The sequence below is a fragment of the Sminthopsis crassicaudata genome, chromosome 5 (assembly GCF_048593235.1).
Source record: "Sminthopsis crassicaudata isolate SCR6 chromosome 5, ASM4859323v1, whole genome shotgun sequence".
NCBI lineage: Eukaryota > Metazoa > Chordata > Mammalia > Dasyuromorphia > Dasyuridae > Sminthopsis > Sminthopsis crassicaudata.
Window position 1 is genome coordinate 297,441,457 of NC_133621.1, and position 22,182 is coordinate 297,463,638.

Genomic DNA, 22,182 nt, shown 5'->3' on the forward strand with positions numbered 1-22,182 from the left:
AGGCTCCCCAGCAATCTGCACTATGGGCCAGGTTGCTCCCTGTGTCCCCCCATCTTATGTAGCTCATTCCCACTTTTAACCTCCACAGCCTCACTCTTTATGCTAAGTGGGGCCATGACTGCCTGACTCCCACAAGTCCCTGGCGGGAACGGTTACGGGCCCTGCTCCCTAAGTGCAGGCTTAATGGGCACTGCCGGTACCGCCTCCCTGCCAGAATCCCTCCCTTTCATCTCTCTTCCGGGCGGCCCCCGAAGAGCTGGGCCATAGGACACACTTCCTGGAATGCCCAAGCCCGGCTCCAGTGGCCTCCTGGATGGCTCTGGGTGACCGGGCAGTCAGAGGGGGCTCCCTTGTCCAGGGCCTCGGGAGATGAAGCCAGGTCGCTGACAACAACAGCTCTGAGCAGCTACCTTGGCAGTCAACAGGCCAGGGATAGGTGGGTCCCCCCAACATCACTTCAATCCTAATCCACTGATAATTCTGCAAATGGTCCCAACCAATGGGAGGTCCATTAATCTTGTTATAATCCTCCACTCTAAGAAATGGCATCAGAAATAAGGGGAGGGGGCAGTTCTCAGACCCAAAGGCCCTGCCTCCCCTTCCTTGGGGTCTGCTCCTGGGGCAGGCCTGCTTAGTCACTGTCTCCAAAGCCTACAGGAATGTACCTGCAAGTACCTGCAAGTCCGGCTACAGGCAGGCGGGTAGCTGCTCCCATAAAAGGAAGAGCTTTCCCCATCCTGCTGAGGGCCAGGCTCTGGGAGAGCTGGAATTCTAATTGTATGAAGGAGGAGTCAGGAGCCGGGGCCCAGCAAGGCTCGCCGCTCCCCTTCTGTGCCTCAGTGGGCCCTCACAGAAGGTCCCTCCAGGAAAAGAAAGTGCAAAGAGAAGGGAGGGACCCACCTGGCTACTCCACCCTGCCCAGCTGGGCCCAGGAACCCGGCACTTTGGGATGCAATGGCTCGTGCCTTTTAGTGTGTAATGTGGGATGATCCCAGAATCTCTTTTCTCCAAGGGGCTGAAACTTCTTTCTCTTTTCAAGTAATAGGGGAAGCAATGGTTTACTGGGGGTTTTTCTAAGAGTTAAGATTTTTAATAGATATAGAAAAATACTAACATTTCCCGTGGTTCTGCGGGGTGATTTGCCCTAAAGGAAACAGGGAGGAGCAAAGGGAAGGAAGTCTGGCTGAGCCCAAGGGCATGTTCTAAGAGGAGGTTGGGGGGGCTGCCCTTTGCCCCAGCTAGAATGCTCTGGTGAAAAAGCTCCTAAACATGGCGACACTTTGACTGGGCAAGACCTTCCATCAGATGCTCCATGTCTTGTTTCCTCCCCCACCCCTGACAGTCACTTTGCTGGCCTCCCCCACACACACACAAAGCCTGCTTCCTATACCTAGTACACAAAGCTAATCCTGTTCCTTTTAATCAAATATTGACCTTCCATGAGCTTCTTTCCACACCTGCCTCTCCCACAGACATGCTTCTCCCTGCACCTTGCCTCAAGCCCTCACCCTCTGGGGAGGAGCCTTCAGTCCGGATCCTCGCGGGGTGTACGGGCCCTGCTTCTCCCCCATCCCCGGGCCCGCCTCTTCGCACACCACACACAAAATGTTCTCTTCACTCTTTTTCCTCTGTTCTCCACAGAGGCAGAACCAAAGCCCGCATGCCTTCAGGGAGCCGGCCTGAGCTTCCTCTGATGAAAGAGCCGGACCCAGCTCCCACCCTCACTGTGACGCAATGGGCCTTGCACCCCGGCAGCTGTTGCTCGTTCTGCTAAACCCCCAAATGCTGGCCTGTGGAGCCTCTGGAGGCGAGGTAACCGCCTTCGGCTGTGAGTCAGGGCGCTCACGGGGGAGGGGGAGGGCCCCACAGCCAGGTGCCGGTCTCCCTCTCAGCTAAGGGATGGAACGTCCTCCGGGCCCCGCACCCCTTCTGTGAGAGCAGCCCTGGAACCCATTCGCGTCCATAAAAGGCAAGCCCGGCTCTTCAGAGAGCCCTGACGTCAGCGCCGACAGGAAGTGAGTGTGGCTCAGACAGGGCTAGGGCAGCGACTCCCAGGCCTGCCGATGACTAATTCATTCAAAGACCAAATGGTGACCATCCCTGCACAGCTCGGCTGGGCTCTGCCATCAGACCTCTCGGGAGGGGGCTGGGGCAGCTCCAAGTGAGATCAGCGGCCGGGGCCAGACCCCTCTGAGCTGGGAACGAAGCCCCTGAGCCAGCTCCCAGCAGCCCCCCAGAGCAGTGGCCTCCCGCCTCGGCCTAGCAGCCTCTCTGCTGGGAGGAGACGGCAGGGGGCTGACCCAAGGACCCAGGGGCCCAGCAAGATCCACCAAGTCCTAGGAGAACAAAAGGGGCTATTATTGCTATTGTCACTTGGCTCTGAAGACTGGCCTTCTGTCACATGGCACGAGGCTGACCTGATCCAGGGTCAGCCAATCAACAAGCGGCTATTAAGTGCCTACTAAGTGCCAGGGACTGAAATCTCCTCTAGTTTGAGGAGTGAGCGGAGCCCCGCTGACCCCTCAGACCATCCAAAGCATGAGCTTCACGCACTCCCCATTCTAGCACAGGGCCCCTCCTTTGACCGGGTAGCCTGCACCACTCCAGGCTATTTCTGATGGAGAACTCAAAATCCTCCTGGGAGAGATAATAACAAGTCAGCAGCGGCCTCGGGAGTCAGGGAGCCTGAATCAGAAAGCCCAGGGGCGCCGTCTTCAGGAGGCCAAGTCCCTGATTACGTGACCCTCGTGGCACAAGGAGGGGATGTTTGCCTTTAAAAATCAATTAAACATCAAATGGGAGGACAGGAATGTCACAAGGCACCACGGAGGGGACAGCCTCGCCTGATGACTAAGAAGTCTGCTGGAGGAACCTGGGGAAGAGCGAGCTCAGGACCGGGAGGAGAGGCCAGAATGTCTGACGGGCCCTGGACAGGAGGAAGGCTCCAGAGAGTCCAGAGAGAGGACAGGTGAGATCCCGCGGCCTGACGGCTCTACCAAGGGAAGGACACTCGGGAGCCGTGCACAACACGGCAGCAGGGCAAAAGACGGACAAGAGGGCCAGGCTCCTCTAAGAATGGCTAGAGCCGCCACCAAGCGGAGGCTCGAAGTGAATGCTAAGGACCAAGCAAAGGGCCTTTTTATATGCTGTTCTGGGGACAGGTGGGAACTGCTGCGCTAACAGGGCAGGTCTAATGAAGAGAAGCTCTATGGAAGACAAGGCTTTCTTCTTGCTTCTTTCCACCAACGAAGAAGATTTTCAGGCTGGGAAATTCCAAATTCCAAATGGTTTCCAGTCCAACGAAACCCCAGCTAAGTGGGGAGGTGGGCAAACGACTATCTGGAACAATCCTCCCCGAGCCCAAGTCTCCAGGAAAGATGGCATTCAGGGGGAGATACGTATGAGAGCTCAACTGTGAACCAATGACGTGAACCAAAGCGATGGGACCAAAAAAGATGCCTGAGGGATAGAGAAAGGCGAAAGCCATCTAGATTTTCAGAGAGAAACAAAAATAGATTTTGACTTTTTAAATGATGAGCTTGGATTACATCGGAGGCAACATCTCTAAAGTGCATTCAATGGATCTGTGAGCCCCTGAAATGAGAGCAACCCCTCCAGTGACCCAATCATCCCCGGTCTGTCCTGTCTCCTTTTCTTACTGATCCGTTACGTGGGCAAGGCTCTGCTGGCAGGTCTGTGTGCAAAGCTGGGCTCATGTAAGAAGAGCTGCTGCAAAGCTAGAGTTCAACAGACAGAAGGCTAACCAGGAGAACGAGGGGATCCGGCAGCAGCAGCACCCCCAGAAGCAAGTGAAGGAAGAAACTGCAGTGGCTTCGCCCATGGAATAAAGGCTTAAGAACGGGCTGGGATGGCTTTTTGGAAACACTGTCATGTGAAGGGCTGACTGGAGGCTGTTCGGCTCAGCCCCACAGGGCAGAGCAAGGAATGGACAGGTGGCTTTGCAGGGAGAAGAGCTTCTGAGAGTAAGTCCTGCCCAGAAGGGCCCAGAAGTTCAGCAGGAGGCAGAATATCCCATGTTTAAAGGATAGGAGAGGGGACGGGTTTCTGCTCAAGCTTCAAGTGAAACAAATGAGCTCTCAGTAATAGATACAGAAGAGGAAATGAGGGCCTAGATAGGAAGCTACAGGTCCTCAGTGAACTCACAGGCCAGACCGGGCCGCAGGAGGTCAGAGAGGATTTTACACCCCACCGGCGATATGGCAGGATAATTGCATTGTATTAACAAACGGTGCAGTGAGGTCACTGGCCATTTCATGACAAGGGCAAGTCCGGCCTTTACAAGTACAGGAAGAAGTTCCTTTTAAGAGTAGAAAACTTAGCAGAATGGGGACCCCAAAACCTGGGAGGTAATGGCACTTGGCAGTGGGCCAAGGAACAGAGTTCCATCCACTGAGGAACAATTAAATAATAGAGCAGAGGTTCAAGTTAAGAAAGGAGAAGGAAGCTGCAATAATACTTCTGACAAACCTGGCCCAGAAGCTACCACGAGAATGGTAGGAAACACAAGCGTGGCCGGGTGGGTCCCACAGAAGCTGGACTGCCAGGGAAGACTGACACCATGGCACGGCTTTCTGGGCTACCAGCCGCATCCCTGATCAGTCACACAGCTCGCTCCGGCTCATCTTGGTTTCCGAGCTGTCTCTCACTGGGAAAAGTATATTTTCCTCATCCATTCAGGTTTTTTGGTATCCTTTCAGAAAGACATCTCTAATCCCCCAAACACAGCATTACCCACCAGAGGTGACACAGGGACATTAAGTCTGGGATTGACAAAAGCATTATTCCCCACCAGGACTGGAGAATTTTTCAGAGAAGCAGAACTTTGTTCTGACAATGGAGAACAACTGTTGATTGACTAGTTGCCCTTAGCGTTCTGGATGAGGGCACCATTTCTAAGCTTGATCTATTAGGTTAGGAGGAGGAGTAAAAACTGCAGAGAATAATGGAGAGAATCCAAGCTCTCCTGGAGGCAGGGGAGGGGAGGCCAGCACCATCAGGAACCTTCGCGGTTCTTTCACCACATTAATCTTACTACAGAATCCTGGCTGGGGAAAACTCAAGGGAAAAAAAAAGAGGGAAGGAGGGAAAAGTACAGGAATGGGGAGCATGTCAGGGGTGGGTTGTTTTGGGCAGGAAGAAGAGAGAAATAATAAAATAACTAAGCACTGGAACGAACTGGAGAGATCATTAGTCCCAACATCTAATTCTACAGAAGAAAAAACTGTGCCAGAATGGTTGAATAAACCATGAATGTAATGAAAAGTTGCTGTCCCAGAAGGAATGATAAAGGCAAAGAACTGAAAGAAAAATGAGGAAACTTCCATGAACTGATGCGGAGTGAAGCAAGCAGAACCACAAGCGTACGGCCCACAATGTCCACAATGATGTCAATCCAAAAAAACCAACCGACAAGCAAACACAGGTCAGCTAGAAGGGGCCACGTGCTGGTGACGTCTAACAAACTCTGCCTCACCAACCACGCATCCGCCACGAGCAGCTATTCAAGGAGATGCTTTCTAGGGCCCTGAAGCTAAGGGATATCCTTGCATGGTAGATTTGTTGCTGATGAGTGTTTTGTATCAAAACAAAGTGGATCCATTTCTAAAAATTATTATTCTAAAGCACCCCAATTAAATTCTATAAGAGGCAGGATGCGCCGTGCTAACTGCAATGAAAACACTGTATGCTCAAAGCCAAATCATCCCTTTTTTGGGGGGGAGGGCGCTGAGGCAATCGGGGTTAGGTGACTTGCCTAGGATCTCACAGCTAGGAAGAGTTAAGTGTCCTAGCTGCCCACAAAGGCAAATCTTTGAAAAGAATCCACTTTAGAGGCAGCTAGACGGCACAGTAGATACAGCACCAGCCCTGCAGCCAGGAGGACCTGAGTTCAAATTCAGTTTCAGACACTTAATACTGTCTAGCTGTGTGACTCTGGGCAAGTCACTTAACCCCAATTGTCTCACTCCGCCCCCCCCCAAAATGCTTTATACTTTAATCACAACTTCAACTTTTAAAAAATAAGCCCAAACCCATTTTGCAGATTGTGCGACAGACTTAAGAGGCTACAGCCAAAGGAGACCTGCCTCCAGCCAATTCTTGTGTGTCAGTGGAGACGAAGTAGGTGGCAGTTACTCATTTCAAAGCTCCACTGTTATGTCACTGGGGGAAAATGTGTTACCAAAAAGTATGGCACTCTCTGCCCTGAAGAATCTCCAGCTTCTCTGGCAGGAGGCCGTTCTAATCCTCCCTTCCCTTCTATCTACTCTGTCGTCATGTAACTCCTTAGATGTTTCTCTGTGTCTTTCTCTCCTTTGTATCTCTAATGTTATGACCAGTGCCCGGAACACAGAAGGCACTTAATAATTGCTCATCAATACACCAACTGACTGAGAAAATTGCTTATTAGAGCTGAAAAGTTCATCCCTGTGGGCAAGCTGGAGGTGAGCCTCTCCAGGTTTGGAAGACAGGTGTAAACCCTCACCTGTGCTAGGTGAGAATTTACATTTTCTCACTCTTATAATCTGATGCATTTCCGTTAAGCTCTTTTAAAAGTAAAGACCAATAGGCGGTGACCACAGGTACTCAGGGACATCTGAGAATTGACAAAATGAAACAGTGACATGAAAAATGGGCCCCTGGCTCAGGCACCAACTGGGAGAAAATAAAAACAAAATCCCTTCGAGAGAAGCCAGGAGCTGTGTTTAAATGAAAAAGTGGAATGGTGAAGAGGTGAAAAGAGGTAGAAGATGTGAGAATGAAGGGGAAGGCTCTGGAGGGCGCTTACAGCCAAGGCAGACTCCAGAGTTCCTAGACTGGTATTAGAACAAGCCAGCAGCTGGCTCTGGGGAGGCTGGCAGCCTCCTAGGCCTGGCAGCAGAAGGGCCGCATGGACCAGGAAAGGGTGCCCCCTACCCTTTCTGGAAGGGCTGTTTGTAGAGTCACTACAAGGCGGGCCTAACTCCAGGTGCTTCAGCACACAGTGCATCCTTTGTGTCAAGAAGGCAGTGCCCACACAGCCGCCCGGCCAGCGCATTTGGGCTTAAGTGGAGTCATCACATCTGTGGCTTCCGGCAGCTGTCATCTTTACCCCCTACTCCCTCCCCAGTCCGAGCCAGCTAGGGAGGTTCGGTGAACCTGTCCAAAAGCGTATGTTGGCCAGTCCTTGAAACGGTTCTCTAGATCAAGCGCTAGGACCAATGCTTCGTTGAAGAGAATCCTTAAGATGAATTCTGTGGGGCTGCCAAACAGAATGGGGATGGATGGATGGATGGCAGGAGGAGGAAAGTCATTCTATTCCCTTCTCCTACAGCTCTGACACCGAGGTACCCTGTGGGAGCATTTCCTGGGCTGTGGACCCCAGAGCAGAATGAAAGGAGAACCCAAAAGAGAACGCTCAGCGGGCCGCTAGCCCTAGTATAAAGGAAACCGCATACCCTCGTGTCTCAAGGATAAAGAGATTTGAACTGAGATGCGAGTCTGAATTCCAGGCCTGCCAATAATTCACTGTGTAACACGAGACACTCGCTGAATCTCTCTGGGCCCCCTTCTAAACGGTGCAAAGGGATTTCTAAGAATCCTTCCAGCTCTGACATTTTATGATATTATGTTTATAAAAAAAAAAAAAGTCAGTCACTAAGTGCCGTGTGGACACTGGCAGAGAAATATTTGCACAAACTCTTAGGAACTGACCACTTCCCATTCAGCTGCCACCACAGAGCAGCGGTCTGGGGAGAGGAAGGGAAGTGGATTAACAGAGCAAAGGGTTAAATAGTTCTTGGATTAGCATAAGCCAGGAATGAAAGCAGACCCTTGCTGCCTCTCCCCAAGAAGTGCAGAATGCTTATTAAAATACCATAAGCCCAGTGGAATTGGCCAGAATCTGGCATCCAAACCAATTAACATGTAAGATTTTTCCACTCAGCAGCTCCGGAGAAGATAAGGGGGGGGGGGGGGGGGGGGGGCAGGGTCAAATTCTTCAGCTCCCTGTTCATCTGTCAGAGCAAATCCTTGCTCACCAAGGGATTCTCTGGCTCCAAGAGATAACACAGGAATTTCAAAACAAGTCCTTTTCTTGACAGACTTCAGTCTAAATCCCCAAGGCAGCTCCATCCACACAATTCGAGGGCACCCTAACACGGTGGAGACACTGCCAGAGGGTCAAAAGCCCTCCTGTGGAAAGCCCAAGGCCTGACATCAGACATTCAATCGGGGTTTGTAACAGGCACCCAAAGGCCAGGCGTCGAAGGCATCTACCTGTAAGGCCTGAGGCTGAATACAGCTCTTGGACAGTGGGGAGCAGGGAATGCTGGCAACTGCACGCGAACCTGTCCACGCAGAAAGGCCCGACCACAGGGCGTAAAGAGCCTCGCCTGGCGGGATTCTGTCTCCATCCGTTCTCGGGGAGACACGATGACCCAAGAATGCCAGGGGCTGTGGGAAAAAGGCCCCCCCAGCCCAGACCTCAAGAGCCACAGGAACACAAATCTAAGGGGGACAGAATAACCCCAACCCAGCAAAAGAAGAGCATTTCTGGCTTGCTGGGGAAATCAAGGAACCCTGAGGGGGAGGCAAATGGAAGGGAGGTGCTCAGAGAGGTGGATTTTGGCAGAAGGATCTTGGAGGAGAAGAGGCTTCAGACAGGGGGCAAGGGGAAGAAAAATTCAAATAGCCACGAAAGAGGAAGTCCTCCTGAGAAGAAAGAGAAAGCAGCCTGAAGGCAGACGGGCCAATGCCTGGCAAAGGGGCTGTAGTGGCTGCTGACACTGCCCTCAGCACGTCTCTAGTGGCAGCAGACAAAAAGCTGGGCTGGCTCTCTTCCCCTCTGACCGATCCTTCTTTACTTTAGAATGCAAGAGCCGGGAGGGCAGCCACTTTTCAGACCCTGGCAAAACACGGAAGGTGCTTCCCAGTGGGGGAGCTGAACTGAGAAGCTACTGGAGGAAGCCGGGCCTAGAGATGAGAGCAGCCTCGGATCTTTATGAACCATGTGACCTGGGCAAGTCCCTTAACCTGTCCTCAACTGTTAAAGAGATAACGACAGCATCAAATGCTGAATTCATTTTCCTTCCTACTTTCCAGTCCAGCAGAGACATCATGAGGGCCAGGCAGTGGGAATGGTCATGAGGAATACATAGGGACGAAGAGGTGAGATGAAGCTCCCCCTCAGTCAGAGCCGAGCCTTATGGGACAACGTACACCGAAGTTACTTCTACGAGGAGCTTGATGGAAGGAGGACAGGCTCCAGGAGCCTCAATGTATCAAGGATAAGGGGCCAGGTTAGGGTTCAGAGCATGAGAATTGCCAGACTGTTTTTTGGAACCATAGGATTAAGTCCAAAGAAGAACCCCAAGTGACCGGAACAAATAACCTCTTGGTAACATCCTCCACCTTTCCTTTCTCCCTGTATGGGCCTCATAATTCACAGAGAAAAGGGGGAAGAGGAAGCTCTCCCCAAACAAACTCACTGTCCTACTAAGCATGAGGTGACCACTAACTCCCCAAAACACTATGGTTCTAAAGAAAAAAGACACGAGGTTTTACTGCCCCGGCACAGAGGGAGGTCCGCGTCTGCTTGCACTAAGCTCAGGCCCCTGATCCAGGCCAGACTGTCCCTCAGAGGGCAGAGGGACTGGACATGATTACTGAGACAACCTCTTCAGTCTTCCTTGCTGGTGAATCACCCGGAGAGAAGGAGGGCCGCCACCTTCCATCTTCTGTAAGGCACAACCTAGGCCTTCACTCAAAACAGAGCCCATCTCTGCCGTTAGCCGAGTGTCAACGGGAGGGCGCCTATAGAAACTACCTCCGATTCCCCTTGGGCCCAAGGAGTAGAGAGATTGGGGCTGTGTGCTCGGGTGATCAGTTCCAATCTCACCTCACTCCAACTCTATGTGGCTCAGCTTCCCATTTGCAGAATGGCCCACAAATCCCATTCTGCTTTAATTTCATGATTTCCCCTAATCATCAGTCACTAATTCAGCTTCTACCCTGGATTAAGAATTGAACTTTCAGGCCTGGAGAGACTCACAGGAACTGATGCTGAGTGAAATGAGCAGGACCAGGAGATCATCGTCTACTTCAACAACAATACTATATGATGATCAATTCTGATGGACGAAGCCCTCTTAACAATGAGATGAACCAAATCAGCTCCAATAGAGCAGTAATGAATTGAACCAGCTACACCCAGCGAAAGAACTCCGGGAGATGACTATGAACCACTACATAGAATTCCCAAGCCCTCTATTTTTGTCCGCCTGCATTTCGGATTTCCTTCACAGGCTAAATGTAAATGCACACTATTTCAAAGTCCGATTCTTTTTGTACAACAAAACTGTCTGGTCATGTATACATATATTGTATTTAATTTATACTTTAACATATTGAACATGTATTGGTCAACCTGCCATCCGGGCGGGGGAAGGAGGGGAAAAATTAGAACAAAAGGTTTGGCAATTACCAATGTTGTAAAATTACCCATGCATAAATCTGGTAAATAAAAACTATTAAAAATTTAAAAAAAAAAAATTTGAACTTTCAGTTCGTTATGCCCACAAATGTTTCTCTCCCTCTGACTTCCCCTCAAATAGCACCTAAAGAATCCCTGACAGATCTGTGTCCTGAGGCGTCAGGTTTGATCTCAACATTGGTTGAGCAGAGTTACCAAGGGGTATCCTCAGGAAAGCTGGAGGCCACGACATGAGGCTCCTTTCCTCTCAAGCCTTTGTGGCCGGGCAAGGTAAACAAGGAATACCCATGCCCTCACCAAGCAGAGTTGTGGATGAACTCACGGAAATGTTCGAGGAATCAGAAATTGATGCTAGGGAATAAGACTGCTGCATTTTCCTGCTGATAAAGAGAAATCTGGCTCCTCCACAACAAAATCACGTTGAGGGCACATGTCCCCCAGTGAAGGGAAGAATGGACCACCTGACAGACTTCCATTCATCCTAGCTCATCAACAAAAGACAGCCCCTACCCCAGCTCCTACGTTTAGAATGATTTCATACACGATATGAAAAAGTATCACTACAAGACAACGCAAGCTTTAGATTACGACTGTTAAAATCTGGAGGGATGCTTTTCAGAAAGCGTGACATGAAGGAAGACGTCGGCTAGAATACCATCAGTGTGCTGAGAATAACAGAACTTTTCAGCCCTTCGGTCTAGCCCTTTGGTTGGGGTTTGGGATCCTCCCATGATGCACTGCTCAGCCACCAGAAGTTTTTAGAGGGAGCGTGGAGTGGTGTACTTTATTTAAAAACCAGGAAACACTTTAGATTATCCCCAGCCCTAAGGAGAAGCAGCACCCCAGGACCACTCACCTTGCATCATGCTCCTGTAGGCGGTGTCTGTGATGGCATAGATATGAGGGGGCATCTCGTGCCTTTTTTTGCCTTTGTACATCTCCACAATCTCTTCAGAGTAAATGGGCAGGTTCTTGTAAGGGTTGATGACCACACAGAACAGGCCCGAATAGGTCTGAATAAAAGAAAAGGACAATAGTAAGTGACGAGCCTCGGCAAATTTTATTGACAGCAGTAAATGCAAAGTGCAGTATAAAGTCTCTGAAATTTCACAACAAACCTTGTGCTTGAGTTTTCTTCACCAGAATTTTATGAGTGGAAAAATAAAATGAGTGAAAAAAAAGTTGAAAATTAAAAATAAAATGCAGAGGCAGCTAGGTGCATAGAACACTAGCCCTGAAGACAGAGGACCCGAGTGCAAATATGACTTCAGACACTTCCTGGCTATTTGACCCTGGACAAGTCACTCAACCCCAATTGCCTCAGTGGGAAAAAATAATAATAATGCAATCAGTCAAGTTCAAAATAAAGTACCAATGGCTTACACAGCACTTCAAGGTTTTGAAAGCACTTCATACATATTGATACATATTAATTCATGTGATTTCTAGGAAGAAAATGTTACTGCCATTTCACAGATGAGGAAGCTGAGGTTCACAGAGGCTACGTGATCTGCCCACGTGATCATAAAGCTAAGGCAGGACTTGGAGCCAGGTTTTCATAATTCCAAGTCTAGAACTTTAGGCCCTACCTCAGAGTCCCACTGTAAGACATGGAAAACAAACTGGTGACTAATAGGCTTCTCATCTGAAAATGCATCAGTGTTCATGGGAAACCAGGTTTGAAGGGTAAGGGGCCAGTCTCTGAACCAGCCCAGGACGGAGGATTTTCATTAGCATGTGTATCATACAAGTAGGTTCTCAGTGTTTCTTGAGCCAGTATCAGGGGCTGCCAGTCCACAATCTGGGCTAACAGCACTGAGCCATGCTCCCATTTCCTAAAAGCGAGCCCCTGAGCACCAGGTGGAAGAAAGTGGGCTCAAGGACCGGCAAGGACCTTGGAGATCCACCTCCAGTCCTTCGGTCTATTCAGGAGAAGACAGAGCCCCAGAAGGGCAAGTTGGCCCCTGAACTTTTGATCACATGGCTGCGTGGCAAAAGAGACACTCCAGTTTCCTCAACTCAAGTCCAAAGTTACCCCTTAAGGATGTTTCTCAGGCCACCTGTTCCTCTGCTGCCAGCCCCCTGCCTGGTCCCATCCCTACACCACAGGACTGGCTGCTGGAGAGCCACCCTGGGTGACACCTGGCCCTGCAGGGAGTACCCGTGGGCACCAACGCTCGTGGCAGGCCAAACTGGCTGGGGGAGGCCGTCCCGCTCACTGATTCCTTTCTCCTGTGCCATAAGCTCCCTTCTTGCCTTTGGGGCTTTTCCCTTCGTTGGGAGGTGACTAACTCAATCCCCCGCAGGGCCTTTTCAGGGCAGACTGGCCCCGGAGTAGGAGCAGATCCCTTGTGAGCCTGGCACGCCTAGAACCCAAAGGACTCCCTGCAAGCTCTTCGTTGCCAGGTGTGGCCCAGAAGGGCCTAGAACCTCCACGTGGGCCGCCAGCACGAGGCAGCTGCAGGACCGCACTGCTCGGGGGCTCGCTGCTCCTGTAGAACACCCCCAGGCTTTACATGTCTACGGAGAAAATCCTTGGGTCTAGGGGCCCTGCACCCACTTAGGCCTTCCTTTAATGGGAGCAATATCTCCCTGAATCTCTCTACTGCAGTACTTTCCTGAGCCTTCCTGAGGAGGGAAGCTGATTATCCCCAAGAGCAAAGGCAGCTAAGGACACTGAGCTTTGAGGGCAGACCGGGGTTGGGTGTGTGGGCCCCAAGGGCGGCAGGTTCCAGAAGCAGAGCGGCCTTCTCTGAGGGACATGGGGGAGCTGGGATGTGGGGCTCGGAGCCAGCACTCTGCACCACACACTTGTTGCGCGCTCCCCTGCAGAGATGTGGACCCAGGGGCTACATTTGGAGGAGGAGCGTGTGATCCTGCCAGGGCCCCTCTACCAGCCACAGCTCCCACTACACAAGCCTGTGTCGGCCCTTGGGCTACAAGACCATAGGCCCCGGCCTAAGCATGGAGGGACCTGTCCCTGCCTGACCTCCTGTGGCCGTCCCTAGTGTGGCAGACACAGAAACCTTATTTCTATCGGTCCAAGGCAGAGAACAGCCGGTTATTCCTCCACAATGGAGCCCATGAGTCCGAGGGAGGCTGCCCAGAGGAAAGTGAGGGAAATGGAATCATGGAGCCCCAAACCTTCCCACTAACCACCTGGAGCCGTGGAAATCCTCCATCCCCCAACAAGGAACCACAATTCCCAGGGCCACTGGAGCCAGGGAGCCGAGCCTCCAGCCTGACCATCATCCGTCTCCGGGAGACTTTCTTGTAGAGTCACAATGAAACAGCCACATAGGCCTTGAAACCGCCCTCTCTGGATGATGTTTCCAATTACAAATACAATCCTAAATGGTGCAGGGAAAATAGAGCTCTGGGCTTAGAATCAGGAAAACCCGAGTTCAAACCCAGCTGTGCCCCTAGGAAGAAGCTTAACCTCTCTTGGAATCAGGCCATTCAAATGTTTAAAAAAAAAATGTGGGGCAGCTAGGGGGCGCAGTGGATAGAGCACCGGCCCTGAAGTCAGGAGTTCAAATCTGGTCTCAGACACTTAACATTCCTAGGCTGTGTGAGCCTGGGCAAGTCACTTAACCCCAGCCTCAGGGAAAAAAACAAACAAACAAACAAACAAAAATAAAATAAAATAAAATTTTAAAAAATGTGGAGGATAAAACAACAACCTCTAGTGAGGATCAAGTCCTATGGAGAGGAGATTTACAAAGCACTGAGTCCGGTGCCCGGCATACAATAATGCTACATAAGTGCTAGCTATTATTGTTGTTATGAAAAAGAACAACAATAAATCACTCAGTCCAATACGTGGCACACAATGGGGTTATTATTATCAATAAGAATAACTTAATGTCATAACAACACAATAAAATTAATAACAATAAATTATTATTATTATAGTACTGTGTTGAAAGTTTTTATCATTAACCACAGTGATGGAGAGCACAAGATGGTGCTTATGGGCACTTTCAGGAACCTACCAGTATTTTAAAATTTTACCAATCACCCTCACATTGTGTAGCATTTATACTTCTGAATATTCTGTATAGACATGTATCTTATATTATATTATCTTATTATATATTATATTATCTTATATTGTATATTATATATATATATATATATGTATATTATATTATCTTATTATATTATTTTATTTCTCTCTTCTTATCTCCTGAAGGAGAGCAGGCCAGTGTAGTGCCTGTAGAGATCAGTGTAGGTGGCAACGTCCTTACCCAGAATGCTGCGCGCCAGCGACCTCCCAGATGTTTCCCCCTCCCAATAGACACTGTCTGTGTATGGCTCACACCTGGGCCTTCCAGCACTGCCAGATACTCTAAGGTCTCCACTGTCCTCTCTGATCTCTGCTAGGACAAGTGACTTAACCTCTCTGGGTCTCAAGTTTCCTAATCTCTAGGGTTGGACCTGAGGATCTTTAAGGGCCCTTCAAGCTTTTTGATGTTACAATTTGTGCCCGACTCTTCATGAAGCTATTTGGTTTTCTTTTTTTTTGGCAAAGATCCCGGACTGGATGGCCACCTCCTTTTCTAACTCCTTTTACAGGCGAGGACACTGAGGCAAGCAGGGTGAAGTGGCTTGTCCAGGCTCACACAGTCACTAAGTGCCTGGGACCACATCTGAAGGGGTCTTCCCGAGCCCAGGGCCAGCGTCCCACCCACCCACAACCAGGCTGACACATGGGACTCAGTCTTTTTCAGTTACTTCTAACTCCGGTGACACCATCTAGGGTTTTACTGGCACGGATCCTGGTTTAGCCCATTTGGCAGATGGGGAAGCTGAGGCAGACACGGGGAAGTCCAGGATCACACAGCCTGTAAGTGTCTCAGGCCAGCGAGCTGCCTCCCTTCCAGCTCTGACATCCTCCAATTCGCCAACCCCTGTGGCCGTGAGAAGGGTTACTGACCTCTGAAGGAGGAAGAGCTGCTTGGACTCCTCGATGAGGAGTCATTAATTACCAAAGGTTCAAGCACTGAACTCAGCTTTTTACAGTGTCAGTCACCTCGAGAGTCGAGGGCATGGACATGGTATCAATGGCCATAAAGCCACCAAATTCGAGATCCCTGAATTGCAGGACAGAAGGGCGCCCCAGACTCCATGGCTGGTTGAGGTCATATCAGAACAGACCTAGCCACCTGCACAGAGATGACCTTCTGTGTGGCCCTGGCTGGGTCATGCAACCTGTCTACCTCAATTTCCTCACTTGTAAAATGGAGGTAATAAGGACACCCACATGCCAAGGTTCTTTGTTTTGTTTTGGCTTAAACCCTTTAATTCATCCTCAAACCTGTGAGCTCTCCCAGAGGAAGCAGCCCATTTCAAATCTGGCTGGCTTTCACTGTTGGGACACTATCCATGGAATCTGAAAACTACCTGGAGCAGAGCTCAAAGTCACCCCGCTGGTCCTCAAGGCATTGTGGCGCTTGTGTCCAGCACCACCGCGGCCCCAGGGGAAGGAAGGACGGAAGCCTGACCCTAAAGCAGAGCGTGCTATCAACCTGAATCAGAGCAAATCAGAAGGGGGAGAGAGCAGCACCCTGGAGGTAGCCCAGCCACTGGGAGCTTAGCCGAGTGGCTCGTCAGAAACGGGGCCGGCTCACAAGGACAGCGGCCAGAGGTCCCTAGATGGCTTCACTCCTTAGGGGCAGAGCTGGATCTAGAATTCAAGGAACCCAATCCCAGGGTTCAATATTCTAGTAAGACCTTGAGACACATTTAGTATTATAGGTCAACAAAAACATGAAATGTCTGAGGCCCACAGGCCTTCTGAAAAAAAGGCCAGAGAATGAGAAAAGGCAATTTCTCATAAAAACTAACTTCTATTTTTTAAAAATTAAATCTTATTTTTTCAGTCAACAAAAATCTATTTTATTCTCCCTCTCACACCTCCATCAATGGGGTAGAGGGAGAAGAAAGACACTGAAACCAAATTGCAAAACAAATCTCACATTGGCCACATTTTAAAAATATGTCTCCTGGGGCAACTTAAGTCCACTCAGACTATAGAACTTATACAGCCACTCTGCAATTCTTCAGACTAACCGGTGGCATTCCCATGTTGCAGATAAGGAAAGTAAAGGCTGGTGACGTTCGATTCAAGGTCACCCCCCTCTAGGTGACAGAGCTGGGCCCAGCATGCAGATGCCGGCTTGGGACTCCATCCTCCTTCTAATTTCAGTTTGACCAGCAGCCCCTTGGGGGAACTCGGGCAAGTCCCAGATCTCATCACTTCCCTTTTCTAGCTGAACTGTCTATTAAAAAAAAAAGCTCAGTAAGGCTTGGCTATCACCCCACATTTGTATGTGACGGCTTGTCTTTGTTACAGGACAAGGTGGGGATTTCCACACAGGGCCTCAACATAAACAAAAGACATTCATTCACCAAATTACTTACTTATAAAGAAAATCAAAAAAATGAATACAAGGGATAATATTATAAAAAAAAAAAAATTACTCATGCATTAAAAAATAAATAAAAATTAAAAAAAAAAAAAGAAAAAAAAAAATCAAGGTGTTGGAAGAGATAGCTCAATTCCCCTTTGCTTCAGCTCCAAATATGGCTCAGAATCAGCGAAGCTAATAACTGTCCTAAGTGACTGATGGCTGCTCTGAAAACCCATGTCAGAGTGGGACGAGACATATACATTCTCCATTAAGACTGTCCCGGTGACAAGCCTAAAAGCCTAAATGGATCATAATACCACAGGGCAATATGACATCCCCATTTCTTCAAATGAGAGCAAGAGTTTTTTCCTTTAGTTTTTTAAAAAAAAATTTAAGAGTTATTTTTTCTGAGGCAATCCCATCTACAAGCCACAGACCAATTGCTTTTTTTCTGGGACTCAGTTCACTCATTTGAAAAATGGAAGAATGGAAACAAAGAGTTCCTATAATCCTATGAATCCAGGATTATTTTGCTACTTTGATATCTGAGTCAATCAGTCAGTCATCTACTCAAAGGATGCTCACAGAATTAGCCTGCAGGCCCACAGTGAGAAAGGAGGGAGGAGCAGAGAGGCAGGACACTGGGGAAAGGACCACCAGACTAGGAGTACCGGCAGCAGCCTCACCTGGCCCAGAAGTAAGAGAAAAGAAACCTGCTGGATGGGAAAACCTCATAAACATCTCAGTTTGTTTGGTTTAGAAGGTGCTTCCTGTTTACTGTAAGAGGATACTGTTTAAAACTTTCCACAGAGTTCTAATGTCCCCTTCATTGGAGCCCGAATGGCTGTAGGGTATCCCAAGGTCCTATGGGGTATGGGCTACTCTGTCATCAGTTCCGTGTTTCTAGAGGGAAGTCAGTGACTTCAGCTCAAGTACTTACATAGATGAGCCCCGAGTAGTACCTCTCCTTCAGGTTGTGGAGCACGGATGCCTCATTGAGGCAGGTGAGCTCCGCCATGTCTTCCACCTTAGAGAACTTTGGGGGGTTCATCTTCTGGATGTCATCCTTATTCACTTTGACCTTTTTCCCATTTTCGATCAGCTCCACGATGGCTTCATCACCCACTTCCTCTTTGAGACTAGCAGGCTCAAAGCCATTCTTCTCAGAAGGGACCCAGACCAGCTTCTTGGCGGCCCAATCGGCCTGAGCCAAGGGGTTATTGATGAAGTTCTTGTCCACATAGAGATACTTATCAGCAGCTTGCTGGGCCATCTTGATTGCTACCTAGGACCTGCCAAATAGAAGGAGGAAAAGAAGATATTAGATATTGGAGCATTCAACTGAAATCCAGCTACCGACACAGGCTCACATCGGCCTTTGTAGGAGCACTCACAGTGCTACAGCGCTTGAGAAAGCTCACAGGCCGCCGTCCTTGTGACAACATTACTGTGAAGTGGGTACAATAAACACTAGGCCAGAGAATTCAGCGATCCACCGGGTCCTAGTGAGGGCCAGAGCCAATGCTCTTTCTTCCACACCCCTTCTGACAAAACTGTGTCTAGATACAGCAGATTCTCAACTCTCCAGAATCTTTCTGCAGTCTCCCTTTGGAAACAGCAAGTCACCATGAAACACAAACCACTGAAGCTACTGGCGTCTTTAGCTTATAAAGCAAAGTCTAGCTCTTAATCAGGATTAGATAACCTTGGATCAGATCACAATAGATCTTCTGCATGATTTGAAACAATAGGGAAGGAAACACTTTCAGAAAGAAGAAAGTGGACTGAAGAATGAAAAAAATCCATTTTCAGAAGGATGCTTAGTCAGAGAAACATAAATTATGCTGAACATACCGAAGCCAACAAAACAAAACAAAACCAGGATCCACAAACAACACCCAGAGTTCTTTCTGAATGGAAAAGGAGAGGTATGTACTGAAAAGTGAAACCAATTACTCAGATTTTTGTATAAATCAGATAAGCGGGCCCGTGCTGGCTGCTGCAACATTCTACCACATCACGATACCCAGAGAGGACTTATGTTGTGGTTCTGAAGCCAAGTGTGATTAATATGCATGTCTTACCCCAGAAGAAGACAGACTGCTCCCCGAAGGTCATCCTCACACAGCCAGCCTAAGTTAATTTTTTTTTTTTAAAAGAAAGGGCCTCTGTGCTCATCAGAATAATAGCTCTCAATTATGCTGTATTTTAAGGATTCTAAAGTATTTTGCATTTAAAATCCCAAGACTACCTCTCAGATGGGCACTGGACATTTTAGGAAATTTTATGAACCAAAAAGAGGAGGGGCCGAAAGAGATCTGGTTCTAATTAAGCAGAAAGCTTAAGATGTTGGAATCCTTTATTTGGGCTAAATGAGGTTGCTGTCATATTGAGCCTCCTTATTCTAGAAAGAAAACAAAGATCCCATTTCATTCACTCCCAGATTCAAAATCAGTCACGAACATCCACAAGCCAGGCCTGAAGAACTAAGCCTTGGTCCAGCGAGTCGGGCAGTGGGCAAATGTCGAGACAACACAGTTTTATGCTAGTGTGGCTCGCTTAAGAGCTTAACAGACACACCATTGAGGTCAGCCCAATCCACTCAGAAAGCACTGGTCAGTCTGTGGGTTAGACAGTGTTCTGGGTGCCCACACACGACAGAATGAAGCTGGGAGCTCTCCAATCCCTTCTGAGAGCTACCAACAAGTGTTGGTTTGATTACCCGCCATAAAGCCAAGAAACGTTGGTGCTCCTCTCAGCTTTGACCATCGCGGACATGTGAGATATTTGGGCTCTCTTGGCTGTCAGAGGACTGGGCCAGATCCTCCGGAGCCGGGGGCCCGGTGGATAAAGCACTGGGCTTAGAGTCTGGAAGACCTAAAAAAAAGACCTATTTTGCTTCAACTACTGTTGAGGAAACTTTACTCAACTGTGAAAGCAGCAAGAGTTATTGTGAGGATCAAATGAGATCAGATTTTTAAAATACTTAGCTCGGGCCATGACACATAGTACATGATACTAAGTCTATGACAGTGCTGGTCATTTATCTTCTTCTGCCCTTTGCTTCCAACTTCCCTCTCAGCTGTGGCACAGGAACAGTCAGAATTCCAGCTCCGGCACCTGTGTGAGCCAGAGCCAGTCACTTCATTTCCTTGGGCCTCAGTTTCCTCACTGGTAAATTGGGAAGACTGGATCTCTAAACTCCCCTCCCTCCCAGCTCTAGCCCCATGATCCTCTTACTGTTTACTTCTTCCTGGAGGTTCAGCAAAGCTGTCTCCTGTAGATATATCTCTTGGCACATTCTCCAAGGCTGGCACCACCCTCAGAGCCCTGACATTCGGTGACCTGGAGGAGATATCACATCCCTTGTTCCTTGAGAAGTCTCCCCACACTTGGCAGTGGCTCAGTGCTGTCTTCTCCACTCTAACCAACTCTAGCTCCTTTAACCCCCCCTGGCCTCCCAGCCAATCCACCTCAACCTCCCCTGACCTGTGTCTCCATAAAGACAACATCAGGGCCCAGTGGGAAGGAAAAGCTCAGGAGGCTCCACCTGAATGCCTTCAGGCAGATGGCTCCCTTTACTTCCCTGGGCTAAAGTTTTCTGACCAGCAAAAGGATCAGCTAGGGCCCCGTGACCAACGAAGGGCCCTCCAGCTCTACACCTGTGATCAAGCCCACCCTCAGCCACACCGGAATGCTAAGACCCCAGATCAACTTCCACAGCTCCAATGAGTCTGCCCCAAGTGCTCTGAGCTCGTCTGGCCTCTCAGCAGGACTCAGTAACAACCCGGGCTGAGGAAGGACACTCCCTCCTCCACACCAATTCCAAGATTGCAGATTCAAATCCCAAGGAGTCTCGTTCCAAATGCTTCCAGATTCAGATGTCACCGAGATCCAAAACTTAGGGACAAAACTGAGGGGACTCTGGGTTTTTCCCTTAGGGCTCACTAACTAAATGGGAGAAGCCCCAGTTGCCTCATGGAGCTTCAGTCTATGGAGATGGACATCTAAGAGCTTACGTGGGACCTGACCCAAGCAGGTTTTTAACAGATCCTTGTGAGCTGCTGCTGGGAGGAATGGGGCAAGCTCGACTTTTGAGCTCTTCCACCCCAAGGGAGGAGGGTCTGGAGAATCTATCTATTGTGTTTAAGCAAACATTTGCTTGGTCCCTGGTCACATTCATGCCGAGGATAGGAAACGAGCCGCCATCTGTGGATAGACCTCGAGAAAGAGATTTCTATCAGGCTCCTGCATTGTGTATGGCCTTGTGCTAAGTACTCGGTGAGCACAGAGTGAGACCGGAGATCCAGCTGGGCATTATCAGTGGACAAAGTCTAAGAGAAAAAGCGCTGGACAAGGCGCAGAGGGAAGGCGTTGTTGGAGCAGGCCTTGAAGGGATAAGGCAGGAGGAGGGGAAAGGAGACAATCTGTCTCTGCCTTCGTGGTCACTATAGTTTTATGACCAAAAGGAATGCTTCTCTCTCCAAACAAGGTTACACTGCAGTAACCTGTAACTAGCTTTCTTAAAGAGATGAACTTTAACACAGTATGTTAAGCATAGAAGAAACCTAGATGGAAAATAAGCCTCCCGCCATGCTACTTGCTCCAGCACATCTCTGTATCTTTCCCTAATCTAGGAATTGGAGCAGACCATTCTGGTCTTCCCTTCAGCTGCTTAGCACCTGGGAAACCATAAACATCCCAAGACTGCTATAAACACTGGGGTAAAGGGAAGCGTTCTGTGGAGCTTCCTGCCTCCAATAACCCAGCAGAACCTCCCCCTGCACCCTCCAAGCCTTGGAAGAATCATAGTTTTAATATCTGTACTGTTTACTCTTGATAAATCCAACAGATTTATCCTGAGCCTGAAAAGAATACATCCTGTAAGAGAGGCGAGGGGACGGAGCCTATCATCCCCATTCTTGGCCAGGGTCCCAACCTCCAGGGCAGTTCCCAGAGAACGAAACCAAAAGAGCTCCCTTCCCGTTAGTGGGAAGGGGCAAAAGGAATGTCAGCAGAACATGGGACGTTCACAAGGCCACCGGCTTGCTTGCCACAATCGGAACTTTTAATTAAACAACAGCTTGCTAGGACTTTTCCAGTCCAAGGACAGGGCAACAAATAACTTCTCTGGGATGACGTGGTTCCCAAGCAGTGCCAAGATCAATACGCTGGGTCTGGGTTTGGGCCGCTGGCTTTCCCAGTAATAATGGGGCTTCTATTCGGGGCTGGCTCTGCTAGTTCTAAATCTCTCAAATTCACAGATAACAGTCCCTG

The 22,182-nt window shown here is 49.2% G+C and overlaps 1 protein-coding gene across 2 annotated transcripts in view; it reads right to left on the reverse strand.

Moving 5' to 3' along the window:
- MYH9 (myosin heavy chain 9) overlaps positions 1 to 22,182 on the reverse strand; it is a 79,518-nt gene that overhangs the window by 30,861 nt on the left and 26,475 nt on the right. For both annotated transcript variants that reach the window (XM_074271574.1, XM_074271575.1), the window contains exons 2-3: positions 17,846 to 18,197; positions 11,346 to 11,502 (exon numbers count right to left, since the gene is read on the reverse strand). In XM_074271574.1, coding sequence (XP_074127675.1) covers positions 11,346 to 11,502; positions 17,846 to 18,178 — 490 coding nt within the window. In that variant the 5' untranslated portion in view covers positions 18,179 to 18,197. The remainder of the gene's footprint in view (positions 1 to 11,345; positions 11,503 to 17,845; positions 18,198 to 22,182) is intronic.